The sequence below is a fragment of the Pristiophorus japonicus genome, chromosome 9 (genome assembly GCF_044704955.1).
Source record: "Pristiophorus japonicus isolate sPriJap1 chromosome 9, sPriJap1.hap1, whole genome shotgun sequence".
NCBI classification, from domain to species: Eukaryota; Metazoa; Chordata; class Chondrichthyes; family Pristiophoridae; genus Pristiophorus; species Pristiophorus japonicus.
Window position 1 is genome coordinate 149888414 of NC_091985.1, and position 19066 is coordinate 149907479.

Consider the following 19066-nt stretch of genomic DNA (forward strand, 5'->3'; position numbering starts at 1 on the left):
GAGACATCATCAAGGGATTAGCATGGTCTCTAGACTCTGGTGGAAGGGGTCTCCTAATTGGGCATATTCTCCTTTAGTGAAGCCTTAACCTGCGTGTCTCCCGCTCTGCCTCCTTTATAAAGGACTTATATGGGATACAGCCCACAGTGAGCACCAGGGTGAGGGCCCCATGGAACTGAGGGATAAACTCCCAATAACTGAGCTGTTTTTGAGTGCCTATTTGGGCACAGACTTCATGCTCGTGGTACTTATGCCAGATAAAAAGGAGCTGGAAAATCTCCATGATAGTTCAAATTTAAATCCCAGTTAGGACGTGAGCAAAAGATAAATGTTCAAATTCTCCCAACACACTCCCTCCCGCCCACCCCCTCCCCTCAGTAAAATAATATGCCTGAGAAGCATTGTTACGGAAATATATATATATTCACAGGATTAAAAGTACAAATATTATAACTGTGAAAGTACAACCATAAAAAGTAGGAAAGTACAAATATTAAAAGTAGGAAAGTACAAACGGTAACATGAATTCAACAACAACCTGCAGTTATATAGAATCATAGAAATGTACAGCGTAGAAGTAGGCCATTCTGCCCACCGTGTCTGTGCTGGCCAAAAAAGAGCTACCCAGCTTAATCCCACTTTCCAGCTCTTGGTCCCTAGCTCCGTAGGTTACGGGATTTCAAGTGCATATCCAAGTACTTTTTAAATGTGATGAGGATTTCTGCCTCTACCACCCTTTCAGGCAGTGAGGCAGTGAGTTCCAAATCCCCACCACCCTCTGGGTGAAAAAAGTTCTCCGCAATTCCCCTCTAATCCTTCTAACAATTACTTTTAATGCCCCCTGGTTATTGCCCTCGATGCTAAGGTAATTAGGACCTTCCTATACACACTATCTTGGCCCCTCATAATTTTATACACCTCAATTAAGTCTCCCCTCAGCCACCTCTGTTCCAAAGAAAAACAACCCCAGCCTAACCAATCTTTACCCATAACTAAAATTCTCCAGTTTTGGCAACATCTTTGTAAATCTCCTCTGTACTCTCTCGAGTGCAATCACATCTTTCCTGCAATGTGGTGACCAGAACTGTATGCAGTACTCTAGCTGTGATATAACTAATGTCTTACACGGTTCAAGCATAACCTCCCTGCTCTTGTATTCATGCCTCAGCAAATAAAGAAAAGTATCCCGTATGCTTTCTTAATCACCTTATCTACCTGTCCTGCTACCTTCAGGTATCTGTGGACATGCACTTCAAGGTCCCTCTATTCCTCTACACTTCTTAGTATCCTACCATTTAATATGTATTCCCTTGCCTTGTTCGCCCTCCCCAAATGCATTACTTCACACTCCTCCAGATTGAATTCGATTTGCCACTTTTTTGCCCACCGGACCAGTCAATTAATATCTTCCTGCAGTCTACAGCTTTCTTCCTCATTATCAACCACACGGCCTATTTTTGTATCATCTGCAAACTTTTTAATCATGCCCCCCATATAATGCCTTTAACATCGCAAAAACATTCCATGGTGCTTCACAGGCACATTATCAGATAACACTTGACACTGAGCCACACAGAGAGGTATTAGAACAGATCATCAAAAGCTTGGTCAAAGAGTTAGGATTTAAGGAGCAACTTAAAGGCGAGAAGAGGTAGAGAGGCAGAGAGGTTTAGGGAGGGAATTCAAGAACTAAGGGCCCAGGCAACAGAAGGCACTGTCGCCAATGGTGGAGCACTGAAAATCTGGGATGCGCAAGAGACCAAAAAGTGAGGAACTCCATGATCTCGGGGGTGGAGGGGGATATGGGGAGTTGTAGGCCTGGAGTAGGTTACAGAGATATGTAGAGGTGAGGCCATGGAGGGATTTGAATACAAAGATGAGAATTTTTAAATGGAGTCATTGCCAGACTAGGAGCGAATGTAGGTCAGTGAGCACAGGATTGATGGATGAATGGGACTTGGTACCAGTTAGGATATATGCAGCAGAATTTTGGAAGAGCTGGAATTTACAGAGGGTGTAAGGCGGGTGGGCGGCCAGGAGAGCTGAGCATTGCAATAATCAAGTGTGGAGCTATCAATGACATGGATGTGGATTTCAGCAGCAGAGGAGCTAAGGCGGGGTGGAGACAGGCGATATTACATTGCTGGAAGTAGGCAGTCTTGGGCTCAGCAAATCAATTCTGGTGACAACTTAAAGAAGCTCCATGGCCGTACCTTTGGTAACTTTATCAGTTGGTTTGATGGAGGCACTATCTAGCTTCCCTTCGTTCTCTTTATTTTTTTCCACCGAATCTTCGAAAACCACTATATCTGCAACATGTTCTTTAGTTACCACACTGAACTCTGGCACCATCGTCTTCAGAAAGGACCAGATTCTCTCAGACTCTTCAGATCTGGAAGACATTTGCCAAAGGGAACAAATCAGGAAGCATCTTTCCATATTTGCAGGTGTGTGCATATATTAAAATATAAAGGCACAAAAATATTGCCTACAATTTTAAAGCAGCTGCACAGAAGCTGAGACGTAATTCTGAAGAAAATATGAGACACTCATTTATACAAAGACATTTTCAGTTACATTGCCAAAAGTGTAACTACACAGAGACATCTCACTAAAATATCACCACAATACAGTCTACAGAAAACTATCCGGTTTGACAGCAGTGTTTTATTACTTCACTCCTTATAATCCTGCCATAACTAAAATCTCTAAATTACAGAAGATAATACTCTTCCACAAATATTTTTTGAAGTCAGTTGAGTGTCGAACATATTGAACCCATCCTTGTATTTACGAGTTTCCAACTTAAGCAACTAAGAAATCCACACATGTGGAATTGACTTGAATTGGTATTTACAGGAGAACTACAATTTTCATTCATATAGCACCTTTAATGTAGCAAAACGTCCAAGGCACTTCACAGGAGCTTATCAAACAAAATTTGACACTGAGCCAATAAGGGCAGATAACAAAAAGCTTGGTCAAAGAGAGTCTTAGAAAGGAGAGAGAGAGGTAGAGAGCTTGAGAGATTTAGGGAGGAAATTCCAGAGCTTAGAGGCTAGGTAGTTGAAGGCACAGCCATCAATGGTGGAGTGATGAAAACTGGGCATATGTAAAAAGTCAGAATTTGGAAGAGTGCAGAGATCTCGAAGGATTGTAGGACTGGAGGAGGTGATATGGAGGTTACAGAAAGAGTATGCTGAGGTTTAATCAGCTAGTATTATGCAGTATCCCAGCACAAAGCACAGGTAAGTTTACAGCTGCTCGTCTATCCGGTTCCAGCCTACTCATTGAAACTCTTTTGAGTTTATCTGCGAAAACATAAAACATTAAAGAGTGCCACCCGACCTGGGTGACACTCCAGACATTTACAAGGCCCTTTTTTTTTCCCCCCCTTTTTTTTTTTTTTTTTTTGTGTGGCCTACTCATTGAAGCAGAGTTATCTAAAGTCAGCTGTTTACAATATACATTAACGATTTGGATGAAGGAATAGAGTGTAATATCTCCAAGTTTGCAGATGACACTAAACTGGGTGGCGGTTTGAGCTGTGAGGAGGAAGCTAAAAGGCTGCAGGGTACTTGGACAGATTAGGTGAGTGGGCAAATACATGGCAGATGCAGTATAATGTGGATAAATGTGAGGTTATCCATTTTGGGGGCAAAAACACGAAGGCAGAATATTATCTGAATGGCGGCAGACTAGAAAAAGGGGAGGTGCAACGAGACCTGGGTGTCATGGTTCATCAGTCACTGAAAGTGGGCACACAGGTACAGCAAGCGGTGAAGAAGGCAAATGGTATGTTGGCCTTCATAGCTAGGGGATTTGAATATAGGAGCAGGGAGGTCTTACTGCAGTTGTACAGGGCCTTAGTGAGGCCTTACCTGGAATACTGTGTCCAGTTTTGGTCTCCTAGTCTGAGGAAGGACGTCCTTGCTATTGAGGGAGTGCAGCGAAGGTTCACCAGACTGATTCCAGGGATGGCTGGACTGTCATATGAGGAGAGACTGGATCAACTGGGGCAACTGGGCCTTTATTCACTGGCGTTTAGAAGGATGAGAGGGGATCTCATAGAAACATATAAGATTCTGACGGGACTGGACAGGTTAGATGCGGGAAGAATGTTCTCGATGTTAGGGATGTCCAGAACCAGGGAACATCGTCTTAGGATAAGGGGTAGGCCATTTAGGACTGAGATGAGGAGAAACTTCTTCACTCAGAGAGTTGTTGACCTGTGGAATTCCCTGCCGCAGAGAGTTGTTGATGCCAGTTCATTGGATATATTCAAGAGGGAGTTAGATATGGCCCTTACGGTTAAGGGGATCAAGGGGTATGGAGAGAAAGCAGGAAAGGGGTACTGAGGGAATGATTAGCCATGATCTTATTGAATGGTGGTGTAGGCTCGAAGGGCCGAATGGCCTACTCCTGCACCTATTTTCTATGAAGCCAAGTTGGAAGACTCCCATTCCCCAGTTAATGGTCTATCTCTCCAGGTCCAGTTAATGAGCCAGGCTGGCTGGTCAATCATGGATCGTGCCCGGGAGTATTGTGGGCTTGCCTCAGAGGCTTGATTTGGTTCCCATCTCCTATCACCAAGCCTGTCATTTTGGAGTTAATCCCACCTTTGGCATATACCAGAAGGGCATCCATCAGCACATGCGTGAAACTCAGGACGAAACTGTGAGGTGCATTTTGGGCAAAAAAGGGAAAACAGTTGCAGCGAGGGAGGGCATTGATCTGGCACTCAGTCTCAAAGTTAAAGGGTAAAAGAAGGACTTCCATTTGTATAGCGCCTTTCATAATCTCCAGATATCCCAAAGTGCTTTATAACCAATTCTGAAGTGTAGTCACTGCTGTAATGTAGGAAACTTGACAGCCAATTTGCACATAAGGTTTCACAAACAGAAATGCGATAATGACCAGATAAGCTGTTTTAGTGATATTGGTTGAGGGATAAATATTGGCCAGAACTCCCCTGGTGTTTCTCATAATAGTGCCATGGAATCTTTTACGTCCACCCGAGAGAGAATATGGGGCCTCAGATTAACATCTCATCCTTCAGTGTCAGCCTAGATTTTGAGCTCAAGTCTCTGGAATGGGGCTTGAACCCACAATCTTCTGATTCAGAGGTGAGAGTGCTACCAATTGAGCCACTGCTGACACTTTAGTAGCCGCATCTTCTTGGCGCACAGGAGGACTTGGGTTAAATAGTTGGCGGCAAGTTGGCCTGCCATGTAGCATTAGACTTGGGTGTCTCAAAAATCATGTCGTAAGCTGCCCTGTGGTATGTCTATCATATAACGGATGAGGAAACTCTGAGGCTTGACATGAAAGGTGCTGAAAGGCGATCCCTGGAGGCCAGTCATGAAACCACACTCATCTATTCAAGGTTCAATTGCAAAAAGGGCAAGCAGTTGATGCTGAATCTCCACACCTCCAACTGGTGGAACCACCAGAATAGTGTGATCGGGAAGATGGTTGCAATGCACTTGCACATTATGTGGTGGGTTCACTGTGCTGCTCATAAGGGGCTTCTAGTACCTGTTGTCCTATTCAGGGCTCGAACCTTCATCTGTCAGTATCTAACAATTAACTAGTGACTGTCGCCCTTGGTCGGGTGCGGGTGGGGAGGGGGGGGCACAGGAAAGTGAAATGAGGATCTCTTTGGGAGTTTCTGAAAATACATATTTTCATTAACTTATTTCAACCTTCAAGAATGTTAGGCCTCAGCTGGAGTATTGTGTTCAATTCTGGGCACCAGAGCTCAGGAAGGATGTCAAATCCTTGGAGAGACTGCAGAGAAGATTTACCAGAATGGTACCAGGGATGAGGGACTTCAGTTATGTGGAGAGACTGGAGAAGCTGGAGTTGTTCTCCCTAGAGTAGAGAAGATTAAGGGGAGATTTAATCGAGGTGTTCAAAATGATGAAGGGTTTTGACAGAGTGGATAGGGAGAAACAGTGGCTACTGGCAAGATTGTCAGTAACTGGAGGTTACAGATTTAAGATAATCGGCAAAAAAGCCAGGGAGATGAGGAAAATTTATTTCACACGAGTTATTATGGTCTGGAATCTATTACCTGAAAGGGTGGCGGAAGCAGATTCAATAGTAACTTTCAAAAGGGAATTGAATAGATACTTGAAAAGGAAATATTTCTTTGGGGAAAGAACAGGGGAGTGGAAGTAATTGGATAGCTCTTTCAAAGAGCCGGCACGGGCCTGATGGGACGAATGGCCTCCTTCTGTGGTGTAGGGTTCTATGATAAGACAGTGTAGCGTATTCATCTGGACATTAGAGGTGGAACTAGGAGCCTTCTGTTGGAACAAGGACCATGCTGTGATTGTATAACTTGTAACAACCTGTTACAAAAAATAACGTGTTCATAAAAACAAAGGCAACATTTTGCCCATGATGCTGAGGTATTCTTGGATAATTTCAGGAAAATGAAGGATGAATTCAGGAGCTATGAATATGATTAACTAACTTCTCTAGGATTACATCGACGATAAGGCATAGAAACAGGCCATTTGATGCAACAGGTCTATGCCGGTGTTTATACCCAACATGAGCCTCCTCACACGTTACTTCATCTCAACATATCCTTCAATTCCTTTCTCCCTCAGGTACTTTTCTAGATTCCCTTTAAATTAATCTATACTATTCGCTTCAACCAATCCATGTGGTAGCGAGTTCCACATTCTCACCACTCTCGTGGTGGGATTGGCTTTTAGAAAGTTTCTTTCACTCACCTGTAAGCCCATGTACGTTTGGAATAAGCCAATGACTATAGATCCAGGGACCAAAATTGCCCCTTTCTATAAGGTCCGTGGCTGCCTGAAAGCGGAGGCCATGGGTCGGTGTGGACTGGCTGCCGAGTCTCTGCGGAGGGGCCGCCATTTTGAATATTGCCCTCCTTATTTTGGAGTGGTGTAGGGTACCGCCCTGCCCGTTTTCCCGCCACGTCGTGCACGCGGTGACCCCTTACCGACTGGCGGCGAACCCTTTCCGAAATTGCCCCGCGGGAAATTGCCCCGCCGGAGCGGCGCCGCCGCCAGTCGGTGCCCCCGACAGCTTTTGCTGGTGGTACACTTTCTGTGGCTCAGTGCTGGGACCCCAGCTCTTTACAATATACATTAATGATTTAGGTGAAGGAATTGAGTGTGATATCTCCAAGTTTGCAGATGACATTAAGCTGGGTGGCGGTGTGAGCTGTGAGGAGGACGCTAAGAGGGTGCAGGGTGACTTGGACAGGTTAGGTGAGTGGGCAAATACATGGCAGATGCAGTTTAATGTGGATAAATGTGAGGTTATCCACTTTGGGGCAAAAACACGAAGGCAGAATATTAACTGAATGGCGGCAGATTGGGACAAAGGGAGGTGCAACGAGACCTGGGTTTTATGGTACATCAGTCATTGAAAGTGGGTATGCAGGTACAGCAGGCGGTGAAGAAAGCAAATGGTATGTTGGCCTTCATAGCGAGGGGATTTGAGTATTGGAGCAGGGAGGTCTTACTGCAGTTGTACAGGGCCTTGGTGAGGCCTCATCTGGAATACTGTGTTCTGTTTTGGTCTCCTAATCTGAGGAAGGACGTTCTTGCTATTGAGGGAGTGCAGCGAAGGTTCACCAGACTGATTCCCGGGATGACAGGACTGACATATGAGGAGAGACTGGATCAACTGGGCCTTTATACACTGGAGTTTAGAAGGATGAGAGAGGATCTCATAGAAACATATAAGATTCTGACGGGACTGGACAGGTTAGATGTGGGAAGAATGTTCCCGATGTTGAGGATGTCCAGAACTAGGGGACACAATCTTAGGATAAGGGGTAGGCCATTTAGGACTGAGATGAGGAGAAACTTCTTCACTCAGAGAGTTGTTAACCTGTGGAATTCCCTGCCGCAGAGAGTTGTTGATGCCAGTTCATTGGATATATTCAAGAGGGAATTGGATATGGCCCTTACGGATAAAGGGACCAAGAGGTATGGAGAGAAAGCAGGAAAGGGGTACTGAAGGAATGATTAGCCATGATCTTATTGAATGGTGGTGCAGGGTCGAAGGACCGAATGGCCTACTCCTGCACCTATTTTCTATGTTTCTAATACCTAAAGAAAGGTATAATTGCTTTAGAGCAGGTGCAACAAAGGTTCACTAGATTGATTCTTACATTCTTATGTTCTCTTCTCTACACTCTCTGTTAATGCTGACACTCTCTTCCCCCCCCCACTCCCAATTAATGCTGACACTCTCTCCCCCCAATCCCTCAGTTAATGCTGACACTCTCTCCCCCCAATCCCTCAGTTAATGCTGACACTCTCTACCCCTCCCCACTCCCTCAGTTAATGCTGACACTCTCTCCTCCTAACTCCCTCAGTTAATGCTGACACACTCTCCTCCCCACTCCCTCAGTTAATGCTGACACTCTCTCCCCCTCTCCACTCCCTCAGTTAATGCTGACACTCTCTCCCCCTCTCCACTCCCTCAGTTAATGCTGACACTTGCTCCTCCCCACTCCTTCAGTTAATGCTGACACTCTCTCCCCCCACTCCCTCAGTTAATGCTGAAACTCTCTCCCCCCACTCCCTCAGTTAATGCTGACACTCTCTCCTCCCCACTCCCTCAGTTAATGCTAACATTTTTCCTTCCCCACTCCCTCAGTTAATGCTGACACTCTCTCCTCCCTATTCCCTCAGTTAATGCTGACACTCTCTCCTCCCCCCTCCCTCAGTTAATGCTGACACTCTCTCCTCCCTATTCCCTCAGTTAATGCTAACACTCTCTCCCACCACTTCCTCAGTTAATGCTGACACTCTCTCCCCCCACTACCTCAGTTAATGCTGACACTCTCTCCTCCCTACTCCCTCAGTTAATGCTAACATTTTTCCCTCCCCATTCCCTCAGTTAATGCTGACACTCTCCCCCCTCCCCTCTCCCTCAGTTAATGCTGACACTCTCTCCTCCCCATTCCCTCAGTTAATGCTGACACTCTCTCCTTCCCACTCCCTCAGTTAATGCTGACACTCTCTCCTCCCCACTCCCTCAGTTAATGCTGACACTTTCTCCTCCCCACTCCCTCAGTTAATGCTGACACTCTCTCCTCCCCAGTCCTTCAGTTAATGCTGACACTCTCTCCCCCCACTCCCTCAGTTAATGCTGACACTCTCTCCCCCCACTCCCTCAGTTAATGCTGACACTCTCTCCCCCCACTCCCTCAGTTAATGCTGACACTCTCTCCCCCCACTCCCTCAGTTAATGCTGACACTCTCTCCCACCACTCCCTCAGTTAATGCTGACACTCTCTCCCACCACTCCCTCAGTTAATGCTGACACTCTCTCCCCCCACTCCCTCAGTTAATGCTGACACTCTCTCCTCCCCAGTCCTTCAGTTAATGCTGACACTCTCACTCCCCACTTCCTCAGACAATACAATAGTGGAATGACACCTCTAACACCAAGAGATTTAAGATCATACCCGGGAAGAATTGTAGATGCAACACAACTCATGATTGCCAGAAGCAGAAAGATGCACCTTTAGTAATGGGAAGCACTGCAGAGTGTGAAATTTTTACCATTAGGCACTTTACTTCAGAAATGTTCATTGATAACAACAACTTCCAACCGTATTACGTTTTTCACCTAAAAAAAAAACGTCGCAAGCGATTCGGAGAAGCGCTATCAGACAAAACGTGACACCGAGGCAAAGAAGGAGACATTAGGTGATCAAAAGCTGGGTCAAAGAGGTAGGTTTAAGAAATGTCTTAGAGGAGGAGATACAGCTGGAGAAGCTTTGGGAGCCAATTGCTTAGCTTAGGGTCCAGACAGCTGAAGGCAGCCACTAGTGGGGCAAAGGAAATGGGAATGCACAATGCACTAGCTAATATTGCCAACCGCAATTTCTAGTCTATATTGTTTGACAATGCCATAAACTTGTAATTTATTACACTATAACCTAAGCATGTACCCATTTCAAATGTAACAGCTACCTTGTTTCCAATACACAAATTGACAAACACAGTAACCAACTGATTTAAGCTGGAAACTTCCAAATGAATTTTATTTCAGGTACTTACCGGATTGGGATGATCTCGGGAAGCCAGCCAGTAAGAGCGTGCAAAACTGTGAAATCCCCTAGTTCTTTTCTTCCTGACATATTCATGCTGTTAACACAAAATAACAGCCCACAGTATTACCAGAAGTAGCAGTCGGTCAGCTTGGCATTCAGCAGCAAAGGGCAAACAAGTCAGGTGAATTCACTCAGGCTGCTGCTGATTAGTGAGTTTCTCACTGGGAATACAGCCTCACTGATTGTACCCTGGTGATCAAATCTTGCAGTAATGATGGTGAATAAAATGATATTAATGACATTACTGCATTTCAGCTGTGACTCAGTCGGTCTCACGCTCACCTCTGCGTCAGGAGGTTATGGATTCAAGTCCCACTTCAGAAACTTGAGCACAAAATCTAGGCTGACATTCCAATGCAGTACTGAGGATGAGATGTTAAACTGAGGCCCTGTTTGCCCTCTCAGGTGGATGCAAGAGCAGGGAAGATCTCCCTGTTGTCCTGGCCAATATTTATCCCTCAACCAACATCACTAAAATAGATTATCTGGTCATTATAAAAGAAAGACTTGCAATTATATAGTGCCTTTCATGACCACCCGACGTCCCAAAGTGCTTTACAGCCAATGTAATACTTTTTTTTGAAGTGTAATCATTGTTATATTGTAGGAAAACACGGCAGCCAAAATATGCACAGCAAGCTCTCACAAACAACAATTTGATAAATGACCAGATAATCTGTTTTTTTTAGTGATGGTGATAGAATCATAGGAGGTTACAGGACAGAAGGAGGCTATTCAGCCTGTCAAACCCGTGCCAGCTCTCTGCAAGAGTACTTCAGCTAGTCTCCCACCCTTTCCCCGTAGCCCTGCAAATGTTTTTTCCTTCAGGTACTTATCCAATTCTCTTTTGAAAGCCACAATTGAATCTGCCTCCACCATCCTTTCAGGAAGTGCATTCCAGATCCTAACCACTCGCTACATAAAAACGTTTTCCCTGAGTTTTTATTGAGGGATAAATATTGGCCAGGACATAAATATTGGCAAATACATAACTCCTCTGCTATTCTTTGAAATAGTGGCCATGGGATCTTTTACATCCACCTGAGAGAGCAGACAGGACCTTGGTTTGACATCTTATCCCACAGACGGTACTTCCAACAATGCAGAACTCCCTCAGTATTACACTCGATTGTCAGCCAAGATTTCTGTGCTCGTGTGTCTGGATTGGAACGTGAACCCACAACCTCCTGACTCAGAGGTGAGAGTACTACCCACTGAGCCATGGCTGACACCCCATAGTTGTTTGTGGAATCTTGCTGTGTACAAATTGGTTATCACATTTCCTACATTACAAAAATACTATGAAGGTGCTATATAAATGCAAGTCTTTCTTTCCCTTTCTTTTTGAAATGCACTCCTATTGATATCTGTTTCACTTTTTTTTCCCTTTTTACTTCATATATATTTTCGACTCTTGTGCTTTGGAGCCCTCACTCCCTACGTTCTGGTGTTTACACAGGCATGGTCATGCTTCTGCATTTTTGGGGGGGTGGAGAAAAGGGTTCCATTTAAGGGTTGTGTTTTAAAGCAAATTGTATTTACGCAAGTATTTAAAAATGCAGAGACAAAAAATGAGTAATATGCTAATTAGCTGGGTTTTAATGTTCTTACCCCAAAAACTACAACAACAACCTACATTTATAGAGCACCTTTAACGTAGAAAAATGTCCTAAAATGCTTCAGAGAGGCGTAATCAGACAAAATTGGATGACGAGCCATGGAAGGAGATATCTGGAGTTTGGTCAAAGAGGTGGGTTTTCAAAAATGGAGGTAGAATTGCAGAGAAGTTTAGGGAGGGAATTCCAGAGTGTGGGCTTAGGCAGTTGAACGCACGATCGTCAATGGTGAGACGAAGGGAGGGGGAGCTACACGAGACCAAAGTTGGAGGAACAGAGAGTAGGCACTCCTTCTCGATTATGAACACAGGGAGATAAAAAGACTCAGACAGAGACAGTGGCACTCAGTTGGGTTTTTAAACAGAAAACATAGGGGGGAAATTTTCACCATGCTTAAAGGAAGGAGAAGGAGGGTGGTTAGGAGTTGTTTTGTTAAAGTTAAACATGCTGACCCACTGATGTAGGGAAATGTAGCGTGTTCGATATTTTGTATTATTGCTAGGACTGCCAATTAATTACTGTCATGTATTTCACCATCTTGCAATGACAATAGTTATGTAACTGTAACTCATGCACACTGTACCTGTACCCTTGAAATGCACATCCTGATCACAGGGGGTGAGCTTGCGGGAGACACTCCTCACCTGGGTTTCCAGGTATAAAAGGGGAGGTCCCACCCAGGGTCAGCACTCCTTGGTCCTGGGAATAAAGTGAAGGTCACAGAGTGACTTTAGAAGGGGCGGCGCTGATAGCTCAGACCTTTATGGCAGGGGAAGAGGAGACCAAGCTAATTTACGCATGCAGCCCTGGTTTTAACGTTGCGATGAATCAGGGAGTAAATGTTGTAAAAGTGAGACAGGACCCCGCAGGCAGGCAAGGGCAATTCAACACCGCCCTGGCAGCAACAAGCTCCAGGGTGGGCCCGCAACAGGGACAATGGAAAGGGGATCGGCAATTCACGCCATCATGAGGAACAATGCATCCCATGATGGGACCATTAACACCCCCCATCAGAGTGCTTAGAAACAGCCAAATGCGCCATCAGAGAGGAATGCCTGGGAACAGTCCTTTTGTTAACAGCAATTTCAGCTCATGTTGAAGGTGTGGGGGTAGACACACGGCCAAAAGCTGCAGGTTCCAGCTTTATACCTGTAGGATTTGTAATGTCAGTGGACACTTGGCCAGGATGTGCAAAAAGGCAATAGCGAGACAGAGGAACCAGACGAGGGGTCTGCAATGCAGGATGAGGCCTGGGGAACAACAATGGATGCTGAAGTTCAGAGAGTTCATGTGGCTGACGTCCACAGCTCACACACTAAAACGCCACCCATGATGATGAAAGTCTTACTCAATGGCATCACGGTGCACATGGAGCTGGATACGGGAGCTAGCCAGTCACTCATGAGCGCCCAACAATTTGAGAGACTATGGCCACACAGAGCTAGCAGGCCCAAATTGGAACACATTGAGACACAGCTACGGACGTACACCAAAGAGATCATCCCAGTGCTGGGCAGTGCAAACTTGGTGGTAACGCAGAATGGATTACAGAACCGGCTGCCACTCTGGATTGTTCCGGGAAATGGCCCTGCGCTTTTGGGGAGGAGTTGGCTAGCTGAGATGAATTGGAAATGGGGGTATGTGCACGCCATTTCATCCGTGGAGCGAAGTTCATGCTTGCAGGTATTGCAAAAATTCGAGTCACTCTTTCAACCCGGGTTCGGAACGTTCAAGGGCACTAAAGTAGTGATACGCATCACTCCGGACGCCAGATCAGTGCACGACAAAGCCAGAGCGGTGCTGTACGTGATGCGTGAGAAAATTGAAAGTGAACTGGACAGGATGCTCAGAGAGGGCATAATTTCGGCCGTCGAATTCAGTGACTGGGCAAGTCCCATCGTTCCTGTCCTCAAAGCAGATGGCTCGGTTAGGTTTTGTGGCGACTACAAAGCCGCCATCAACCGAGCGTCGCTGCAGGACCAATACCCGCTTCCGAGAGCGGAGGACCTCTTTGCCACGCTGGCAGGTGGAAAGCTGTTCACGAAGCTGGACCTCACTTCGGCCTACATGACTCAGGAACTGGCAGAAGATTCCAAGCTTCTGACCACCATCACAACGCACAAAGGATCATTTGTCTTCAACAGGTGCCCGTTTGGCATTCGTTCGGCAGCGGCTATCTTTCAGCGAAACATGGAAAGCTTGCTCAAGTCCATCCCTGGAACGGTCGTATTCCAAGATGACATCCTTATAACGGGTCGAGACACCGAGGAACACCTCCGCAACCTGGTGGAGGTGCTACGCCGATTGGATCGGGTCGGCTTGCGGCTGAAAAAGGCCAAGTGCGTGTTTTTGGCCCCAGAGGTCGAGTTCCTGGGCAGGAGGGTTGCCGCAGACGGGATTCGGCCCACTGAATCAAAAACTGAGGCGATTTGCCGGGCGCCCAGGCCCGGCAACACGTCAGAGTTGCGATCATTCCTGGGACTTCTGAACTATTTTGGGAACTTTCTGCCGAACTTAAGCACATTGTTGGAGCCATTACACATGCTCCTCGGTAAAGGGTGTGTATGGTTTTGGGGGAATTGTCAAGAACAGGCTTTCAATAAGGCGAGGAACCTGCTGCGTTCCAACAAACTGTTGACTTTGTATGACCCCTGTAAAAAAACGGTTTTAACATGCGATGCGTCATCCTACGGGGTTGGGTGTGTAATGCAGCAGGGTAACGATGACGGCCGACTCCAACTGGTGGCTTACGCCTCCAGGTCTCTCGCCCAGGCAGAGCGAGGATACGGCATGGTCGAGAAGGAAGCACTCGCGTGTGTACGGTGTGAAAAAGATGTATCAGTACCTTTTCGGTAGACAGTTCGAGCTAGAGACGGACCACGAGCCATTAACATCCTGTTGTCCGACAGCAAGGCTGTCAATGCCAATGCGTCAGCTCGCATACAGCGATGGGCACTCACGCTGGCTGCAAATGACTACACCATACGGCACCAGCTTGGCACCGAAAATTGCGCTAACGCGGTCAGCAGGCTCCCACTGGCCACCACCGAGGGGGCGTCGGAGCAGAGCGCCGAGATGGTCATGGCCGTTGAGGCTTTTGACACTGCGGGCTCCCCCATCACAGCCTGACAGATCAAACTCTGGACCAACAGGGACCCCCTCCTATCCATGTTAAAGAAATGTGTCCTGACTGGGAATTGGGCGACTGCACACAGGGCGTACCCCGAGGAAGTCAGGCCGTTTCAGAGACGGATCGATGAACTCTCCATCCAAGCCGACTGCCTGTTATGGGGCAGCCGGGTAGTCATGCCCCAGAAAGGAAGGGAATCGTTCATCAGGGAACTCCACAGCGAGCACCGTGGCATCGTGTTAATGAAGGCCATTGCCCAGTCACATGTATGGTGGCCGGGGATTGACGCAGACCTGGAACACTGGGTTCGCAGGTGCATGACGTGTGCCCAGCTGGGCAATGCCCCCAGGGAGGCTCCACTCAGCCCGTGGCCCTGGCCCACCAGGCCATGGTCACACATTCACGTAGACTATGCGGGCCCGTTCATGGGGAAAATGTTCCTGATCGTTATCGATGCATACTCGAAGTGGATCGAGTGCATCATATTGAACTCGTGCATGACATCCATCACCGTGGAGAGTCTGCGTACCGTTTTCGCGACCCACGGCTTGCCGGACATCCTGGTCAGCGACAATGGCCCGTGTTTTACCAGGAGTTTATGTCGGGCAATGGGATCAAGCACATCCGGACAGCGTGTTCAAGCCGGCTTACAATGGCCAGGCGGAACGGGCGGTCCAAGTCATAAAGCAGGGCATGCTACGCATCCAAGGACCCTCCCTTCAGTACTGCCTATCGTGCCTCCTGCTGGCCTACAGGTCCCAGCCACACTCGCTCTTGAGAGTCCTGCCAGCAGAACTCCTCATGAAACGCACGCTCAAGACGCGGCTGTCCCTCATTCACCCAGACCTGGCAGACATTGTTGAGGGCAAGCGCCAGTCCCAAACTGAGCTCCATGATCGAGGCTCAAGGCGGAGGTGTATAGAAATAGATGAACCGGTATTTGTTCTTAACCATGCTTTGGAACCCAAATGGCTTGAGGGCACTGTAATTGGCAAAGAAGGAAACAGGGTCATGGTGGTCAGACTAAACAATGGGCAGATATGCCGCAAACACTTGGACCAAGTAAAGACAAGGTTCAGCACAGACACGGAGGAACCGGAAGAAGAGCATGATGAGATAGCACCCACACCACTGTCAGCGTACGAGCAACAAAGACAGCCCACAGCATGCACAGTCCCGGCAGCCAGCCCGGACAGGCCGGAATCATCTCAAGTGACAGAGACACGTGCTGAGGCTCACCCACCAGAGCCACAACTGCGGCGCTCCACAAGAGAGCACCGACCACCCAATAGACTTAACCTCTGAAACTAAAAGACTTAAGGGGGGAGGTGATGTCATGTATTTCACCATCTTGCAATGACAATAGTTATGTAACTGTAACTCATGCACACTGTACCTGTACCCTTGAAATGCACACCCTGACCACAGTGGGTGAGCTTGCAGGAGACATTCCTCACCTGGGTTTCTAGATATAAAAGGGGAGGTCCCACCCAGGGTCAGCACTCCTTGGTCCTGGGAATAAAGTGAAGGTCACAGAGTGACCGTGTCTGATATATACATGCCTTGTGTGAGTTTGTAACAAGGTGCAGAGACACTACAATTACCATTAACCTTTGTGAATAGCGTGTTCATTTTTTTTCAGATTTTTTTTTAATGCATGTTAATTGTGGAAATTACATGCTGGGTACCTAGCTAGGAATAAGTTTTTGTCGTGCAAACTTTTATGTGCACCTGAGAGGGCAGACGGGGCCTTAGTTTAATGTCTCATTCAAAAGACGGCACCTCCGACAGTGCAGCAGTCCCTCAGTACTGCACTGCATGTGAGCCTGGATTATGTGCTCACGTTTCTGGAGTGGGACTTGAACCCCTGATCTACTTACTCAGAGGCAAGAATGCTACTATTGAGCCATGGCTGGCACCTATTCATATATTTACAGAGTAAACATATTCCGGCCTGCCTCAAGGCCATGATGAGCAGATTATGCAGTGTCTGAGGGTAAAGATTAAGGTTTAAATGAAACTTTTTTTTAAGTTGCCGATTTGTGATGTAAGTAATAGGAAGCAGTAGGGATTCCGATACCCTTTGCACACAGGCTTGATTCAGCCTGTCAGGCTGAGGTGCTGCTACTATTTAGTGGGGCTTGCTTTTTCAATCCTTTTCCCAGTCATTTCATAATTCAGTAACAGTTTGTAGTAATACTGCATGAATTGTTGCACCTTAGGTTATATTATTGTGTAGTTAGATATTGGCAGCACGGGCACTTACAGGAGTAACCAGCACACCACTGTATGTGAGAGAATATCTAAGGCAAGATCTTAAACTTGAAACAGTAAGTTTTGATGGTGTGCTCAGAAAGCCCTGCTTTAGTTTGCTTTATGTAATGAATCCATCCCATGCCAAATAGGATTCTTCTCATTGCCGATAAACAGCAGAATTACATTACACTTGGCCTTGCTTTAGTCTTTCACTGCCAAACAAATTTATTAAACAATCTATGGACAAGCAAACAAATAATGGCTGTATGATATTAGTTGATAGACTATGATACATCCTTGTGTAAGAAATCTCTATACTAAATTATACGTAACTTTTATATATTCACGTTGGCTCTTTTCATCTTCTTATCAACTATGTGGGGATCACACGAGCTAACATTTTTTAAGTTTCAGATATGTCTGTTGCCAGGGATTACTGGAAGTTGCTGGCCCCTATCAACTCAAAAGATTTGGAAAGAAGCCAGCTGATAAAACAGTGACCAAATTGAACAGCAGGAATTTACATAAGGATCTGTTCAATTCAGAAAGTTGGCAATCATACATAACTGAGCCAATCACACAGCAAGCCTGTGTTTGAAATTTTTGGCTTGGCTCCTTCCTAAGCAATCTGCTCCGTCACAACCATGACGGACAGATCATAGGATTTAGCAGTCCCGCTGGGATGCCGGGGCAGGAGGGCTCGACTTTCCTGGCCCTTTCTCACCATGGGTCTTTTTTATAAAATTCATTCTTTGGATCTGGGCTTCGCTGGCAAAGCCAGTGTTTATTGTCCTTCATTAGTTGCCCAAGCAGTTTTGATGCAACTGAGTGGCTTGTCAGGCTATTTCACAGGACAGATAGGAGTTGACCACGTTGGTCTGGGATGGGAGTCACATCTAGGCCAGACTGGGTAAGGATAGCAGGTTTCCTTTTCTGAAGGAAATTCGTGAACCAGTTGGGTTTTTACAACAATTCAACAGCTTAACCTGAATTCAAATTCTCAAACTACCACTGTGGGAGTTGAAGTTAAATTCTCCGCATTATTCTTCTAGGCCTCTGGATTATTAATCCAGAAACTTAACCACTACACTATCGTTCCCGTATAAAGGTATCATTAGTCAGAACTGTAGATGGTAGTCTGGTTGCCTAGGAACTATCCTGCAAGTCTGCCTTTTCCTTCAGATAAACCAGGCACAGAGGATTGCCTTCAAATAAAAGAATCACAACAGCTGTATTCCAGGAAGCGGACATTGATCAACACAAGGTTGATAAGGTCAACCTATTGCAGATTTGGAAGGTGCAAAGAAAGTAATCTCACACAACAAATGCAAAGGCAATTTCAACCCTCAAGATGCCATACTTTGGCTAAATGAGAAAGAAACACTTTCAACTGCAGAGGCAGAATATGCTTTTAAAAAAAGACAAATAATTTTCCTCACTGCTGAGAACCAAGCTTATTTCGATAGTTTTATAAATACATTAAGAGCAAGAGGATAACTAAAGAGACCACAAAGGTAATGTGTGTGTGGAGGCGGAAGACGTGGGTATGGTTCTTAATGAATACTTAGCGTCTGTTTTCAGAAAAGAGAGGGACGATGCAGGCATTGCAATCAGGGAGGAGAAGTGTGAAATATTAGATGAAATAAACATAGTGAAATAGGAAGTATTAAGGGCTTTAGCAGCTTTGAAAGTGGATAAATCCCTAGGCCTGGATAGAATGTATCGCAGGCTGTTAAGATAAGCAAGAGAGGAAATAGCTCTGACCATCATTTTCCGATCCTCTCTGGCTACGGGTGTGGTGCCAAAGAACTGGAGGACTGCTAACATTGTACCATTGATTAAAAAGGGATAAAGGAATAGACAGAGTAATTACAAGCCAGTTAGCCTAACTTCAGTGCTGGGGAAATTATTGAAAAAAATTCTGAGTGACAGGATAAATTTTCA

At 46.0% G+C, this 19066-nt stretch overlaps 1 protein-coding gene across 7 annotated transcripts in view; it reads right to left on the bottom strand.

Moving 5' to 3' along the window:
* Nucleotides 1–19066, bottom strand: part of adgb (androglobin) — a 513562-nt gene that overhangs the window by 415693 nt on the left and 78803 nt on the right. For all 7 annotated transcript variants that reach the window (XM_070889961.1, XM_070889958.1, XM_070889959.1 and 4 more), the window contains 2 exons: nt 10068–10154; nt 2214–2392 (listed from right to left, as the gene is read on the bottom strand). In XM_070889961.1, the coding sequence (XP_070746062.1) occupies nt 2214–2392; nt 10068–10154 (266 nt within the window). The remainder of the gene's footprint in view (nt 1–2213; nt 2393–10067; nt 10155–19066) is intronic.